At 66.8% G+C, this 13,742-nt stretch overlaps 1 protein-coding gene across 1 annotated transcript; it reads right to left on the minus strand.

Annotated features, from left to right (window-relative positions):
* Positions 1-653: 653 nt before the first annotated feature.
* On the minus strand, positions 654-13,237 carry LOC120588758 (G-protein coupled receptor 20-like). The gene is made up of 4 exons (XM_039845932.1): positions 12,780-13,237; positions 11,026-12,475; positions 10,607-10,738; positions 654-3,129 (listed from the first exon to the last, which is right to left on the minus strand). Exons 2-4 carry the CDS (start codon positions 11,290-11,292, stop codon positions 2,017-2,019), a joined length of 1,512 nt encoding a protein of 503 aa, XP_039701866.1. The 5' UTR covers positions 11,293-12,475; positions 12,780-13,237; the 3' UTR covers positions 654-2,016.
* Between the last annotated feature and the right edge of the window lie 505 nt (positions 13,238-13,742).

Raw genomic sequence — 13,742 nt, forward strand, 5'->3', positions numbered from 1 at the left:
TATTTACCTCCAGACGCCTCCGGCCTCAGAGGGTGCCAGACAGCAAGACCGATGAGCCCGTCCAGCCAACGTCCTCCCACCCCGAGCTCCCCTGGGCCGAGGACAGAGACCCAGCTGTGTGCAAGGCAGGAACTGATGGCTAGAGTCTCTCGGACGCCTCGCGCCTCAGTTTCCCCATCTGCGAAATGGGGTGACAATCCCGACCTCCAAGGCTCATAGAGGGGTTCAGAGAAAGGGGTAAATTAGCGGCACCGTGCAAGACCACAGGTGGCTTCGCGGTTCCCCCCCTCCACGTTTTTGTCTGGAGCGCAGCCTTGGGGGTGTGGAAGGACGCTGTGGGGGGTCGGGCTGCCCCGCCCACGTCCACACCCTCCCTCGCAGCAGGCAGACTTCAGAGCAGGTGGTGTCCCTACCCCAACTCCTGCAGCACAGCTCATTGTCTGCTGTGCACCTGCCCCACTTCCAGAGCTGCTGGCTGGAGGCCCCTAAACCTGCCCCCATCAGTGATGGTGAGACCGTGAACCCACCACCGCAGCCTTTCACGGGAGCCCCTGCCTGGCCGCAGGACGATGAGTGGAGGGGAGCACGCGGAGGCCCCCACGGGGCTCGGTGCCCCCCAGAGACCCCCGCCCGCCGGCTGAGTTGAGGGCACGAAGGGAATAAACAGGTTTAATTTGGGACGAGGACTTCACTTTAAGGAGACTGTTTACATCAGATATAAATACACATGCCATCTCACGTCACCCGGGTGTTCGGCAAATCTGGGATGGCCGTGGGGAGGGGGATGCAGAGACCACACACCGGGCTCCTGTGGGACCGGAGATAGTCGTGGTCTGGCCTCTGGGACTCTGAGAGTGTGGGGGCCCAGCCCCCAGCTCCCCTACCCCTCCGGTTGCAAGGCCAAGGAGAGGAGTAGAGATGGGAGAGACTGAGGCCCATCCGGCGAGGGCTCTGCGTGGGGTTCTCAGAGGTGTGAGGTTGGCCCCCACTTCCTGCCCTGGCCCCAGAACACAGGCGGCCACCCTCTCGAGCTTGAATGGTAAGGGGCACCCTGGGCTCGGGCACCCTTTACCCCCAGTACTCTCACAGTGGGATCGCAGACATGGGGACCAGAAGGCACTGGAGGCAATCCCGGAGTCCAGGTCAGAGGCGGTGATCAGAAGCTCGAGCCAGAGAAATGCTGCCTCCCCAGAGGAGGAGATGAGCTAGGTGGGAGCCGCTGGTCCGACCCCTCTGCCCAGAGGGGAGAACAAGCGGCCCGAGTGGTCGGGTCTTTGCTCTTGGCTTTCTCGTCCATGGGATGGGGCCATGAGTCCTGATGCCCTCCTGGGGCCGCAGGCAGTGTCTCCGTGGCCTTGGGAAGGTTTGCGTGTCTCCGTGGAGCAGGCAGGCACGAGGCTATTGGAGGAGGTGGGGCTGGGGTTCAGTTCCCACCTGGCCACCATCACCGGGCGGGGCAGGCCGCCCAGACCGCCGCTGGGCGGGAAGTAGCCTCTGCGTGGTCCTTACAGCTTCGGGCGTCAACCCAGACTTCCGCGGACAGGCTCTGTGCTAAGCTCCTGGGCTCACGGACGCCTCGAGGGGGTTCCTACGCAGACATGCCACCCACGCGACACCGTGTTCCCTCTGTGGGGAAGGGATGGAGAGAGGGAAAGGGGGGGGCCGACCTCTTTGGGTTGACTTTTTAACCCTCCTTGTACCTAAAAAGGTGTCCCTTTTTCTGAGGACCCCCTTCTGGGGATGGGATGGTGCAGGCAAGGAGCTCCTGGAGACCCCTCCGAGTTTTGGTGGACACAATGCACACTGTAGGGACAGCGTTGAGCCCAGCACACCGGACCTGGCGCCGTGGTCGGCATCGCTGGTCACCGCAGCACGGTGGTCTTAGACCCTCCACGCGCCGGGCGGTGTCGCCAGTTCATCAAGATGAATCCGGTTTGCCACCCGGGCAGGGCTGGCCCGGCCCCGGCATGCCGAGCCCGGCCCTGACCTGCGGCCCCCCCGGCCAGGTCCTGCTGCCTACGCCTCGGGCCCATTTGCCAGGGCCTGCGTGATGGCGTGGGGGCTGGCGCCGCCGACGCGGTGGCGGCCGGAGCCCCGGGCGCTCTTGCGCATGCTGACCATGTCGCCCACGCCGGGCTCATACTCGGTTCGGTGCCGGCGGAAGAGGCCGCGGACGGCGGCCTGGAAGCCGCTGGTGATGAAGCAGTAGACGATGGGGTCCATGCAGCTGTTGAGGCTGCTGAGGGTCACGGCCACGTGGTACACCACGAGGCTGGCGTGGTCGGGCACGTCGGGCCACAGCGCCACGGCCACCTGGCGGGCGTGGAAGGGCGTGAAGCAGACGAGGAAGATGACGAGCACCGTGAGCAGCAGCTGCACGGCCCGCACGCGGCGCTGGCGGCCCTGGAGCAGCAGCCCCGGGCGCGACAGCGCGCACACCATGCGGCCCGTGAACACGCTGATGACCAGCAGCGGCAGCAGGAACTCCAGCACGGTCAGCGCGAAGACGCGGCAGCAGGGCCCGCCGCCGGCCGCCACGCCCAGCACGGACAGCGTCACGGCCCCGGACGCCAGCCACACGAAGGCGCACACGGCCCTGGCGCAGGGGGGCTGGCGCCAGCGGCGCGAGCCCTCGGGCTGCAGGATGGCCAGGTAGCGGTCCACGCAGATGCAGGTGAGGAAGAGGATGGAGCAGTGCATGTTGAGGAAGTAGCCGAAGACGTGGGGGAAGGCGCAGCGCAGGCAGCCGCGCGTGCCGTGGACGACGGCGAAGCGCACGGGCAGGGACAGGCCCACCAGCAGGTCGGTCACCGCCAGGTTGATGGTGTAGGTGACGGACGCCGTCTTGGCCCGCGTGCGGCAGCAGAAGACGTACAGCGCCAGCCCGTTGAGCACCAGCCCCGCCAGGAAGATGACGCCGTGCACCGCCATCAGCGCCAGCCACAGCGCGGGGAAGGTGGCGTGGAGCTCCTCGTCCAGCAGGGCGAACAGGTGGAACAGGGGCCTCTCCGGCACGCTGAGGTTGGCCCACGCCGCTGCCGTCGCTGTGGCGTTGGGGGCCGCCCCGGCCGGGGGCCCCGCGGGAGCCTCTGAGGGCATGATGGCGGCTGGCGGGCGCCCGCCCGGGGCCTGGGAGGAGGGAGACACGGGGTTACGCCGGGGCCCCTGCCGTGCCTGCGATGCCCGCTCCTCCCTGCCCCGGCGCTGGCCAGTGTGGAGCTTCGGCAGAGGCAGACCTCTGACCCCGCCCCTCCCTCCAGAGCCATCGCCAGGACTCAGCGAGGTGACAGAGGTGACGGATGCGGCACAGGTAGGAGCCAAGTTGGGCCACGTATGTGGCGTTCGAGCCCAGCTTCCTCTGCTTCCTCCCGTGCTCTCTGTGCAGCCTCGGGCAGGGCACTTAGCCCCTCTGTGCCTGCCGCGTGTCCTCACCTACACAGCGGGGATCGAGGAGCTGCGGGGGGATTAGCTGAGCCCGGCAGCGCCTGGCACATAGGTGGTGCCAGATAAACCAGGATTCCGCTCAGGCAGAGCTCGCCCCTGGCCGCCCCACCCCACGCCGGTGCTCACCCCGCCCCCCTGCCCCCAAGCCCGGGCGTCACAGCCCCGGCCCCCCACCCGTCTGTCCTCACCTCCGGGCCTGGCACCAAGTCAGTGAAGGGCTTTGCGAGGGGGCAAGGATGCGGGGGACAGAATCCGCCTCCCCGGGCGCCCAGTTCCCTCCCCACACTCAGACGCAAGCGCCCCTGTCTTGGAGGCGCTCAGTGGGACCAGAGCCTGGAGCCAGGTCCCGGCAGCAGCGGGGCCTGAGTGGGTGTGAGTTAAATAAACGCCGAGCTTCCCGCCTGTCCACGCCTGGTGGCCCAGACGCTTTGGTGAGGCGGGCTGGGGGCTGGGCTGGGCTCTCTGTTTATGTTCCTGCTAAGCTGTTTAACTTGCTGAGATTTATCTCTTTATTTATAAATGAAGGGTTAAGGGCCCCCCCAGCCCCACCCCCGCTGGGCTGGTCCTCCAAATAAGGGCATTTTTGGCTTTTTCAGGAGAAAGGCGAGGCTTTGGGGAGAAGCAGGGAGGAGGGGCAGGCAAGTGGAAGGGGAGGCACAGCCCGCCCTCCCGCCTCCTGCCTCCCACCTCCCGGTGACCCAGGTAACCGGTGTCTGCTGTGAACAGGCTGACACTGCCCCCTCCCCTGGCTGGCTGTGTGGCCTCTGCTGTGGCCTGGGACTCTGGCTCTTGCCTGCTAGGGGGAATGGAATGCCCAGCCAGGCAGGGCACGGGCCCAGCAGAGGGGCCCTCACTAGCTGAGGCTCAGGTCCCAACCTGGTCTGGAGGGAGGACTGGGTAGAGCAGGCAGCCACCTTCGCCCTTAGGCTCAGAAGAGTCACACCTGCCCAAGGTCACCCGGCGGAGCCTCTGCCTCTGCACCCCCGAGACCAGTGGAAGGGGTCAGGAGCAGGCCTGTGTCCATCCCCTCTGGCCATCCCCAGCAATGCGGGCCCAGGCGTCGGCTCACAGGCTCCTCCAGCGGGCTGCCCACCGCTGGGCACCGCAGCCCCTAACACAGGGGTGATGGAAGCAGCTCAGGGAGACGGAGTGTGAGAGAGCTCTCGGGCGGGAGCGGCCTTCTGTGGGTGTGAGGTGAGGGGAGGCGAAGGGGCTGGGGCATAGCCTCAGGGCGGTGGGCTTCACCCTATGGGCGGTGGGCTTCACCCTCTGGTGGGGGGGTAGGGCACAGAGGGTCCCCTGGAGGGAGATGCCTCCGTAACGCTCACCTCTTCTACTATGAACAAAGCCGCGTGTGGCAAGACACGGAGGAGAGACCCCAGGGGCTGGGAGCCGGCCCTGGGACTCACGGCGGACAGGGCTCGGGACGTCTCCCACGTGCTTTTCTGTTTTCCGACGTGTCTGCGCTAGGCCAGCATCAGCGTCACAACCAGAGACAAATGATAAACATCACAGAATATTTCCTCTGGGAAATAGTCCCAGGATGACGCTGGCCCCCTGGAAAGTCCCCAGGGCCAGCCTCCACGCTGTCAAGGTGCTGAGGGTCCTGGCCAAGGTTGCCGGCAAGTGGGGTGGAGGGGTGCTCAGGTCATCCCACAGGCCAGACAGGTGAGGAGAGAGGTCAGCCAAGCACACGCTGATTCTCAGTCCCAAGAATCTGAACCCAGATCCCAAACAAAGCTGAGCCCTGATGTCGGCCACACACTGAGCCACGATCTCAGTAATGTGATGGACCTTCGTCTCTGTCACACTGAGCCTTGACCCTGGCTGCAGACTGAGCCCTGATCCTTGTCATGCATTGAACCTGACTCTGGCTGCAGACTGGGCCCTGATCCTTGTCACAGACTGACCCTTGACCCGGGTCATACACTGAACCTCGATCCCTGTCACACTCTAAGCCTTGATCCCAGGTCATATTCTAAGCCCTGATCCTGGTCTCAGCCTGGGCTCCTCGTCCCTCTGCCGTCCACCCTCCGTGGGAAGGGGGCCCAGGGCGGCGTGCGGACGTCACAGGGGTGGCGGGTCACAGGGGTGCGGTGCTGTGAGGGGGCTTGGGCAAGAACAGCAGGCAGCAGAGGTGCAGGCCTGGGTCGCCGTGGGCTTCGGTCTCCCTGCCTGCGAGGCGGTGTAAGGACAGCACCGTCTTCCTGCAGTTTCCCAGGGGACGCGTGGCACCGGCCACTGCGAAGGTCCTGGGGCTTCCCCCGGGGTGTGCATGTGGGGAAGCCGAGGCTCTGGGAGGGACAGGTCAGGACCTGAACCCGTGCCTGCCTGGGCTGAGCCCACACTCAGGTCCTTGGTCCCTAAAGGGCAGGCAGGGCACCCCCTCTGCCGGCAGCATGGCGGGCACCCACGCCCCACGTGCCCCTCCCGACTGGCCCCTCAACACGGCCTGGAGCGAGGGGAAAGTGGAGGCAGCCCTGCAGCTCCAGGGGCACAGCCTGGCCCGGCCCACCCACCCAGCCCGAGGGCCGGGCACAGACGTGGTCCCCAGACGTCCCCCAGCGGTGAGCGAGCAGAGTCCCAGAGACCCAGGTCCCAGTCTGGCCCTGCTGCTCCCTCGGCCCTCGGCCTTGGCCAGGTCGGTGGCCTTGTTCTCCTCACCTGCTAGGTGGGGCCACTCCCACAGCCCGAGGGGGGAGGCCTGGCCCTGCCCCGGAGCCACCTGAGCCCTGTCCTCTCTCCTTCCTGGCACGTGCCCTGGCTCTGGCTGAGGCAGAGGGACTCTGAAGCTGGGGCCAGCTGGCAGGGCCCAGTGGGTGGGGGCCATGTCCTCGTAGTGCCTGGCACGGTGCTGGGCTCAGGGCCTGGGAACTGCACCAGGGCACTGTCCCCAACTGGGGGGCTTGTCGTCCGCCAGCCTGGCACTGCCCCCTGCCCAGCCTGCGCCACCCGTCCACACTCGGACACGCCTCTGGGCAGGAGGGGTGTGGTCTGCTCTCCGGGGACTCAGGTCAGCAGGGCGGGGCATCACCGTCGAGTCCCAGCCGCTGCCTGGACTGTCCCGTCCCGAGCCTGGCTCCACCTCGTAACAGACCGCGTGACTCCGGGGCCTCCGAGCCTCGGCCTCCTCGTCTGTGAAGTGGGCAGTTAGAATCCACCCCTGAGGCCGGGCCGGCGCTGGAAGGGACGGGAGAGGGTGTTGGTGGCTGGAGGGCGGGAGACAGGGCCGCCTGTGAGCAGAGCAGGGGCTCAGGGAAAGGGGGCCCCTTCGGAGAAGGGCAGAGGGCTGCTGGCGGGAGTGGCCGCGGCCGCGCCATGCGACCCCGGACCCCCAGCGGCGAGTCCTGGTCCTGGGTGTGCAGCTGCGCGGGAGGGGAGAGGACGGGGTCCCGGGGCTGGGCACCCCACTTCTGGAACATCTTTGGCTGCTGGCAGCGTGGCCCGTGTCTCTGGACCTCAGGCCCAAACCCTCAACACTGCTCTAGAAGGCTCTCCCAGAAAGCAGGGTGGAGGGAGGGAGGGCGGTGGGATCTCGAGGCTGAGGGGCTGAGGGGCTGGGTCAAGGCCGAGGCCCGAGTTCTCCCGGCGAGACCCCCGGGCGGGGTGACCCAGCCTCCCTCCGCCGCTCGTGGGGTGAAGTGACCTGCTCACTCTCTCAGCTTAGGGCTGGGGCCCTGCAGAGCTGAACCCTCGTGATGTGACAAGACCCCAGGCTACGGCGGGTGAGAGGGGAAAGTGGAGGTGGGGTGCCCTGCTTGCTGCTGCGTGGTGCAGGGTGAGGGGCGCGGTCCCCCGCCCCACATGCACGCCGGGAGCCCCACACGTCGAAGGTTTGTGGAGCTTCGTCTCACTGTGCTGCTGTGTGCATCCAAGGGTCTGCCACCCCCATTACACCGTGAGCATCTCGAGGGCGAGGTGGGCGAGGTGGGGGGCTGGGGGCATAGTTCTACCTGTCTCTCCAGCACCCAGAACAACCCAGGCAGAGTGGCACCCAGCTTTCTCTTTGGCTGACGAACCCGAGTGAGCCCTGTCAAGGCTTGCGAGGCCCATTTCTCGACCAGCATTCGGTGCCCTCCCTGCCTGGCCCGGCTCCCTGAGAGCCCACCCAGCGTCCCAATGCCTGCCTGGAACCGGCTTCCACGCGCAGGTCCATCCTCCCAGCAGAGCAGGCTGACACCTCCTCCGGGAAGCCCACCTGGCCATCCCCTTCCTCTTGCCCTTGGTGCTCAGTAATGGTACTTGATTCAAGTCTCAGGGTCTTAGTTCCTTCACCTGTGCTTCTGGGACTCGTGTTTGTTGAGTGAATAACTGAGCCAATCAATGGATGAAATCTGGCAGTGGCTGGAGGTGCTGGGTGGAGTGAGTGAGAAACGCCAGGTGCTCCCCACAAAAGACGTATAATGATCATGACGACGGTGCTGGAAGCTCATGGTTTCCTCGCCCAAATGGAGGCCCTGCTTCGGCCTGCCTGCCCGTTGCTTAGTGCGGGACTTCTCTGAGCCTTTGCGAAGCTCTCAAACCCAGGTAACCTTCCCAAAGGGGAAGAATGAGCACCTTTCCCCACGTCGTTTGACCCTGGGGCTCCCCCTTACAGCCGCACCGACGGAGGGCTGCGCCCGCCACCTCCCATCACAGCTTGCTCAGTTCTCGCTCTGTGCCCGGCCGTGCGAGGCCAAGACCCCCACGTCTTGGGGTGCTGTGATCTGCCCACAGACCCTGAGGGGGGGCGCCTGGGCCATGCTGAGCTCCCCTCCTTGGTGGGTGGGGGCGTGTCCTGACCTCTCCTTGGCGCCTCTCAACCCCCCCACCCCACCATCCCTGCATATCCGCTGCAGTGGCCCAGCCACCCGGCAGATGCGGATCCTGAAGGCTGGCCGCCTCCCACCCTGCCCTTCGGGATCTGGGATCACAGGGGAGCCCGGCCTCAGCCATGGGGCACCGGGGCTGCCTGGGAGTGTGGCCCAGGACCCCCGTGCCGCCGGCAGCTCCTGCACCATGGCCAGGAGGGGCAGGCATGACAGACAGGCCGGGGCTGCCCCTGACCAAGGCGCCCGGAGCATCTGCCGTGGGCCAGGGGCCGTGCTGGACACTCGGCAGCCCTGCGCCTTACAGACGAGGACGCGGAGGCTCAGAGAGGTGACGTGCCCTAGGTCACACGGTGTGAAATCGGAGCTGGGAATCAAAGCCAGGTCTACTCGCTCCCAGGCCCAGGCTGCAGTGGGGCCAGCCGGGTGGGTGGGCGTCTCTGGACCTGGGGTTCGTGCATAAGGAGATTCTCAGGCACAGAGTACCCATGTGTGCCTGCGCCCCCAATGGGGTGACCCTTACAGCCTTCTATGGCCAAAACGGCCATTATTGGGTGGCTGGATCCTTGGAGGACCCCAAGAGGGAACGGGCCGGCCCTGGGTCACCCAGAGGGCCGAGGTGGTGCCAGCGGAAGTCCAGGCCTCCGTCCTGGCCAGGGACCCCTCCACCCAGCTCAGAGAGAGGGGCCGCCTGCGGGCGTGGGTGGAGAGCTGTCAGGAGTGCACCTGGGCTCCAGCACACCCGACGGCCTCATGCCCCACCGTCTGACGACAAGCAGGTTTCTGTGGAAGGGGCGGCCCCAGGTGTCGCTGTACTCGGGGGTCCTGTGGGTGCTCAGACGAGCCCCCTGCCACCCTGCTTTACCTCACGGCTTGTCTTGACCCTGGAAGCTGCTGCGATGCTTCCTCCCTCCCCCGCCCCGCCTCTCCAGGGGTAGCGGGACGGGCTCCAGGCTGCACCCTCCTGGCTTCTGCCTGGTCCTTCTCCCTGCAGACCCTCAGCCTGGTGCCCTCGGTCCTGGCATATGCTGTCCCTGGCATGCTGTCTCTGCCTGCCACCTGCTGAAGTCCCCTTGCACCCATCGTCACCACCCCACACGGTCCTCCCTGAGCTCCTCCGACCTCCGGGTGCCCTGCACTGGGGCAGAGCTGTAACCCCACGCTTCACGTGTTGCGTCTGAGATGGCCTCTTGCAGGGTCTCACTGATCCCCAGATGCCCCCAAGTTGGTGCCCCACGTTGCCTGTGAGGAAACTGCAGTGTCGGGGGCTGAGAGGGACGTCTGAGTCACGCGGCCGGGGGTGGGGGAGCTGGAGCTCCAAGTCCGCCCTGCGGCCCCTCTGCCCGCCCCACGCCACGGAAAGTGCGCCTCGGCCTTCCGTGCAGAGAAGGAAGTAGAGGTTCGGGGCAGCAGCTCGCCCAGGCCTCACAGCCCCCGGAGGGGAGGTGGCCCCTGGGTGACCCTCTGGCTGAGAGTGAGCACAGTCGGCAGAAGAACGTGGGGGCCGGCGGGCAGGGCCGGCGGCCTGCCCGGGGGGCTGTGAGCCCACCGCAGCCCCCTCCCTCCCGCTCCCAGCCCTGGCCGAGTCTGCACAGCTGCTCCTTCTCTGCCCCGCTCGGCACCCTGGCCCCAGGCCAGTTCCCAGCCCGCCCGCGCCCCTCGGGACCGTGCTCCTTCTCACAGGGCAGTTACAGTCAGCGAGGGCCAGGCGGGGGCAGTGCCAGCTACGAGGTACACACCGGGAGGCCCGGGCCTCAGTTTCCCCATGCCTAAAAGGGTGGGGGCAGGGCACAGCTGGAGCAGAGGGCCTGAACCATGGAATAGCAGAGCCGGCCTTCCGCAGCGCCCCATGCGTGCTGAGCCTGTCCCCATGAACCCGTCCACTCCCAGCTCTGCCCCAGCCTGGGGGACCGTGGTGATCCAGGTCTCGGAGCTCCTCAAATGCCTCGGGGGTCCCCCACCCTAGTGCCTTGACAGGTGGGGAAAGCCAGGCCCAGCTTTGGGCACCCGGCAACCGATCAATGCTAGTGCTGAATGAATGAATGAATGAATGAATGAATGAAAGTCGGAGAAAGGGGCTGGGGGTCTAGCAGCACAGGCGGGGCTCTGGGGCGGGACGGATGCCCCGCAAGCCCTTGAGAGCTCCCTCCCCTCTGGGCACCCCGCCCGGCGGCTCTCAGTGCCCTCCCCCGGGGGCGCCGCTCTCCCATCTCTCCAGCGGCATCCCACAGGCCAGGACCTCGAAGCCCGGTGGGCAGTTTCCCCGGCCCCTCTCCCCTCCCGCTGTGGGCCTGGCACGGGAGGACACCGGCACCGACCAGTTTGGGAGGCCTGGCCAGCCCGCGGCGACTCACCTCGCCTTCGCCTGCCGGGCAGCTGGAGACAGAGCAGGCGCTGCCTGGGCCTCCAGCAGCTCTGTGGACACCCGTCAGGCTGCCCAGACGCTCCTTCCTGGGGCCTGACGTCAGGCCCGGCGCCCTGGGCTCCTTTTGGGCAAAGGCAGCAGAAGTGGGGCGGGTGTGGGGCGGGCAGGCGGGGTCTGTTTTCCTACCTCCCACCGGTCTCCCCTGGGAGGGTGAGCCTGGGCCTGGGCCTGAGGGGGAGGGAGCTGGGGTTTCCAGGAGAGAGACAGAGCAGCCTCCAGACCGGCGTGATGGGAAACTGAGGCACAAGGGGTAATTAAAACTGCAACATCACCCGGGGTGGGGAGGAAGGGGGGTTCGTGTCCGGCTCTCTGTCCCTCAGTGCCCGGGAGAGCGTGGCTGGCACTCACGTGTGTGCAGAAGGAGGTGGGGGCCACACAGACACAGATTTCTGCCTGGGCGGGGACAGACGCTTCCGGTCTGGGCTGCCTCTGCACTTGACGGCTGCCCCGGGCTCCCGCGCTGCTGGCCGCTGCTGCGTGTCGCGTGTTCTGGGCCTGGACGTGCCCATGTGTGCCCGAGGGCCCGTGCAGCATCTGGGCCTCTGTTTGTGTCCCCTCCTGTGTGTCCCTAGGATGGGTGCGGCTTCGCAGGGGCCCACGCACGCCTGAGTGCATCTGTGGGTCTGGCACCAGTTGGGGACGGTGCGTGACCTGGTGTGACCTCTGTGAGTGCTAGCATCTCCGTGGGGACACATGGGGTCAGGTGCCTGGGAAAAACCTGGCCTTGACAGGAGCCAGTGGTAGTAAATCTTAATGGCCAAGGCCTGATCCAGGGTGGCTCTGGGAGGGACGGCCCGGCTAGATGGACACGCAGACCACAGTGGAGTGAAAGCTGTCAGCCTGCCCCCGGTGGGTCAGGTTACAGGTCTGAGTGTGGGCGGCTGGGGTGGGACTCGGGGGCTCAGGGTCAGGCCCTCTACCTGAGTGACTTCCCCAGTTTCTGTCCCTGGGCTTCTGCCCACGCACCCCGGCCACTAAGCACCTACGGAGCTGGCCGTGCTGGGTGCTGGGGACACAGTGACAGATGCTCTGCCAAGGCCCCTGGCCTCCGAGATCACAGTCTGGCTGGTGAGGGACTCGGTAGCCGTGCCCCCAGCAGGAGGGCGTCGTCAGGAGGCTTCTGCAGCTGGCAGCGCAGTGAGGGGCAGAGGCGGGGGGGAGGTGGGCAGCCTGGGTGGGCAGAGAAAGGCCACCTGGACACCGGTCGCCACATGCCAGGGTCCCCAGGAGTGGAGGGCAGGGGTGAGCAGTGAGGCTGGGAGTGAGCAGGAGACGTCACACCGGGTCTCAGCTGCCCCGTGGGAAGCAGAATGGTGGACTTGGCCTTGAGGGCACTGAGGAGCCAGTGAGGATTCTGGGGGAGGCTGGTCCTCGGAGCAGCTCCCCTGCCCCCGAGTCTCCCTGCTCACACAGGGCTGAGCCCACAGGCTGCCTTTTCTCCTTAGCCCACTGTCGTATCTATCCCAGAAGGGGAAACTGAGGCCCGGAGAGGTGCAGGAGCCTCCGGACCACGTGGGCCCTGCCCCAGGCTGGCACTGGCCCCGGCTGGCAATGCAGGGGCACCCGGGGTCTTTCCGGGGGGGTGTGTGGGTTCCGCATTCGCCAGGTTGTGGGCGGGGGCAGGAGGGCTGAGCCAGTGGAGGCTCAGATTTTATGAGCTGGAGACGGCTGCTGAGTCACGGGCAGGGCTGGCCAGGCCTCGTGCCCCCCTCTGAGGGCCCCAGTGGGGGTCCAGGCAGGCTGGTTCTCCAAGGCATCTCGGGGAGTTTCTCCAGAGGAACAAGTGCCAGCACGCTGCCTGGGGAGCAGGGTGACAGCCTGAGTGGGCTCCAGGTCCCCTCCCCTGGGGAAGTTCTCCTCTGTAGGGCCCAGGGGTGGGGGGCAGAGGAGGGGCTGGAGCCCAGAAGGCTAAAGACAAGGACACGGGGACAATTTCACCCTTATCCCTTCCACAGCCTGGGTCCGGCCCGGCTGTCTGTGGCTGGGGTCAGAGGTCAGATGGCGGCTGGGTCAGGGGCCCGGCCTGGTGGAGAGCCCTCCCTGAGCCCACAGAAGCCCCCCACCCTCATGGCGGGAACTGTGGCATTCTCCCCAGGACTCACAGAGGACAGGAGGCTGCCATTCTGAGGATCGAGCCACAAATAGCAGCACGGCAGCCGCGTGGGGGCCGAGGGGGGGCAGAGAACACTCTGTGACAGCTGGGCAGGTCCTGTCACCCTCCTGGTGCCTGTAGCTCCGGACCTCATCTGTCCTGAGTGGTCCTCGTCTTGGCGCCGCTGGAGGCTGTAAACAGCTCTGGGGCCCTGGCCACACGCCCTGCTGTTGGCCCGGGGCGTGGCCAGCTGAGGGGGCGTGGGGAGGCCCCAGCCCCGGGGTGATCCAGAGAAGACAGGTGGCAGCTGGGGCTGGGTGGGTGAGGAGGCCCCTTGGGGCTCTTCTGAGGGGCCAATGGCCTCGTGCCCTTTCTGCATTCCGGGCTCCCTGGCAGGGCCCAGGCACACAAGGGGGCGGGCCTAGCTGGGCTGGGGTAGGCGGGCCTTTCTCTGTCCCGGGGGAGAGGCGACCCCACGTCTGGGAATGCTGGGGCCCCCCCCACTCACGTGCACAGAGAGGCCCCGGGCCAGGCTCCCTCCTCACAGGAAGTGCTAGTGCTTCGTGTCTGTGGGACACACACACGCACACATGTCCCCTCCTCCCCCAGCCTCCTGGCTAGAGTCCAGTCCTTCGGAGAGACGCACCTGCCGCCCACTCCCTGGCCCCCCGCTCCGGCTCGGTCACAGTGGGGGGAGAAGCATTCCCACGCAGGACGAGCGCACACTGTAACGCTAACCCTCCCGTGTCGAGCACCCCGACCTGCTCTGGACGAGGGGCAGGAGTCTGTCACCGGCCCCACTGGCCCCACAGATTCGTGCCTAGTTCTGCCTGGCTTGACTTCGGACCACCCCCCTTCCCCACCACGTCCCAAGTTGGCCCTACTCGGGATGAGCAAACCGAGGCCTGGACGAGGCTCGGCTCTCCCTTGGCCCCTCCGCGCCTCCCGCAGCCTGGGCAGGTGCTCCCCGCAC

The sequence above is a fragment of the Pteropus medius genome, unplaced genomic scaffold, assembly GCF_902729225.1.
Source record: "Pteropus medius unplaced genomic scaffold, Ma_sr-lr_union100, whole genome shotgun sequence".
In the NCBI taxonomy this organism is placed as follows: Eukaryota; Metazoa; Chordata; class Mammalia; order Chiroptera; family Pteropodidae; genus Pteropus; species Pteropus medius.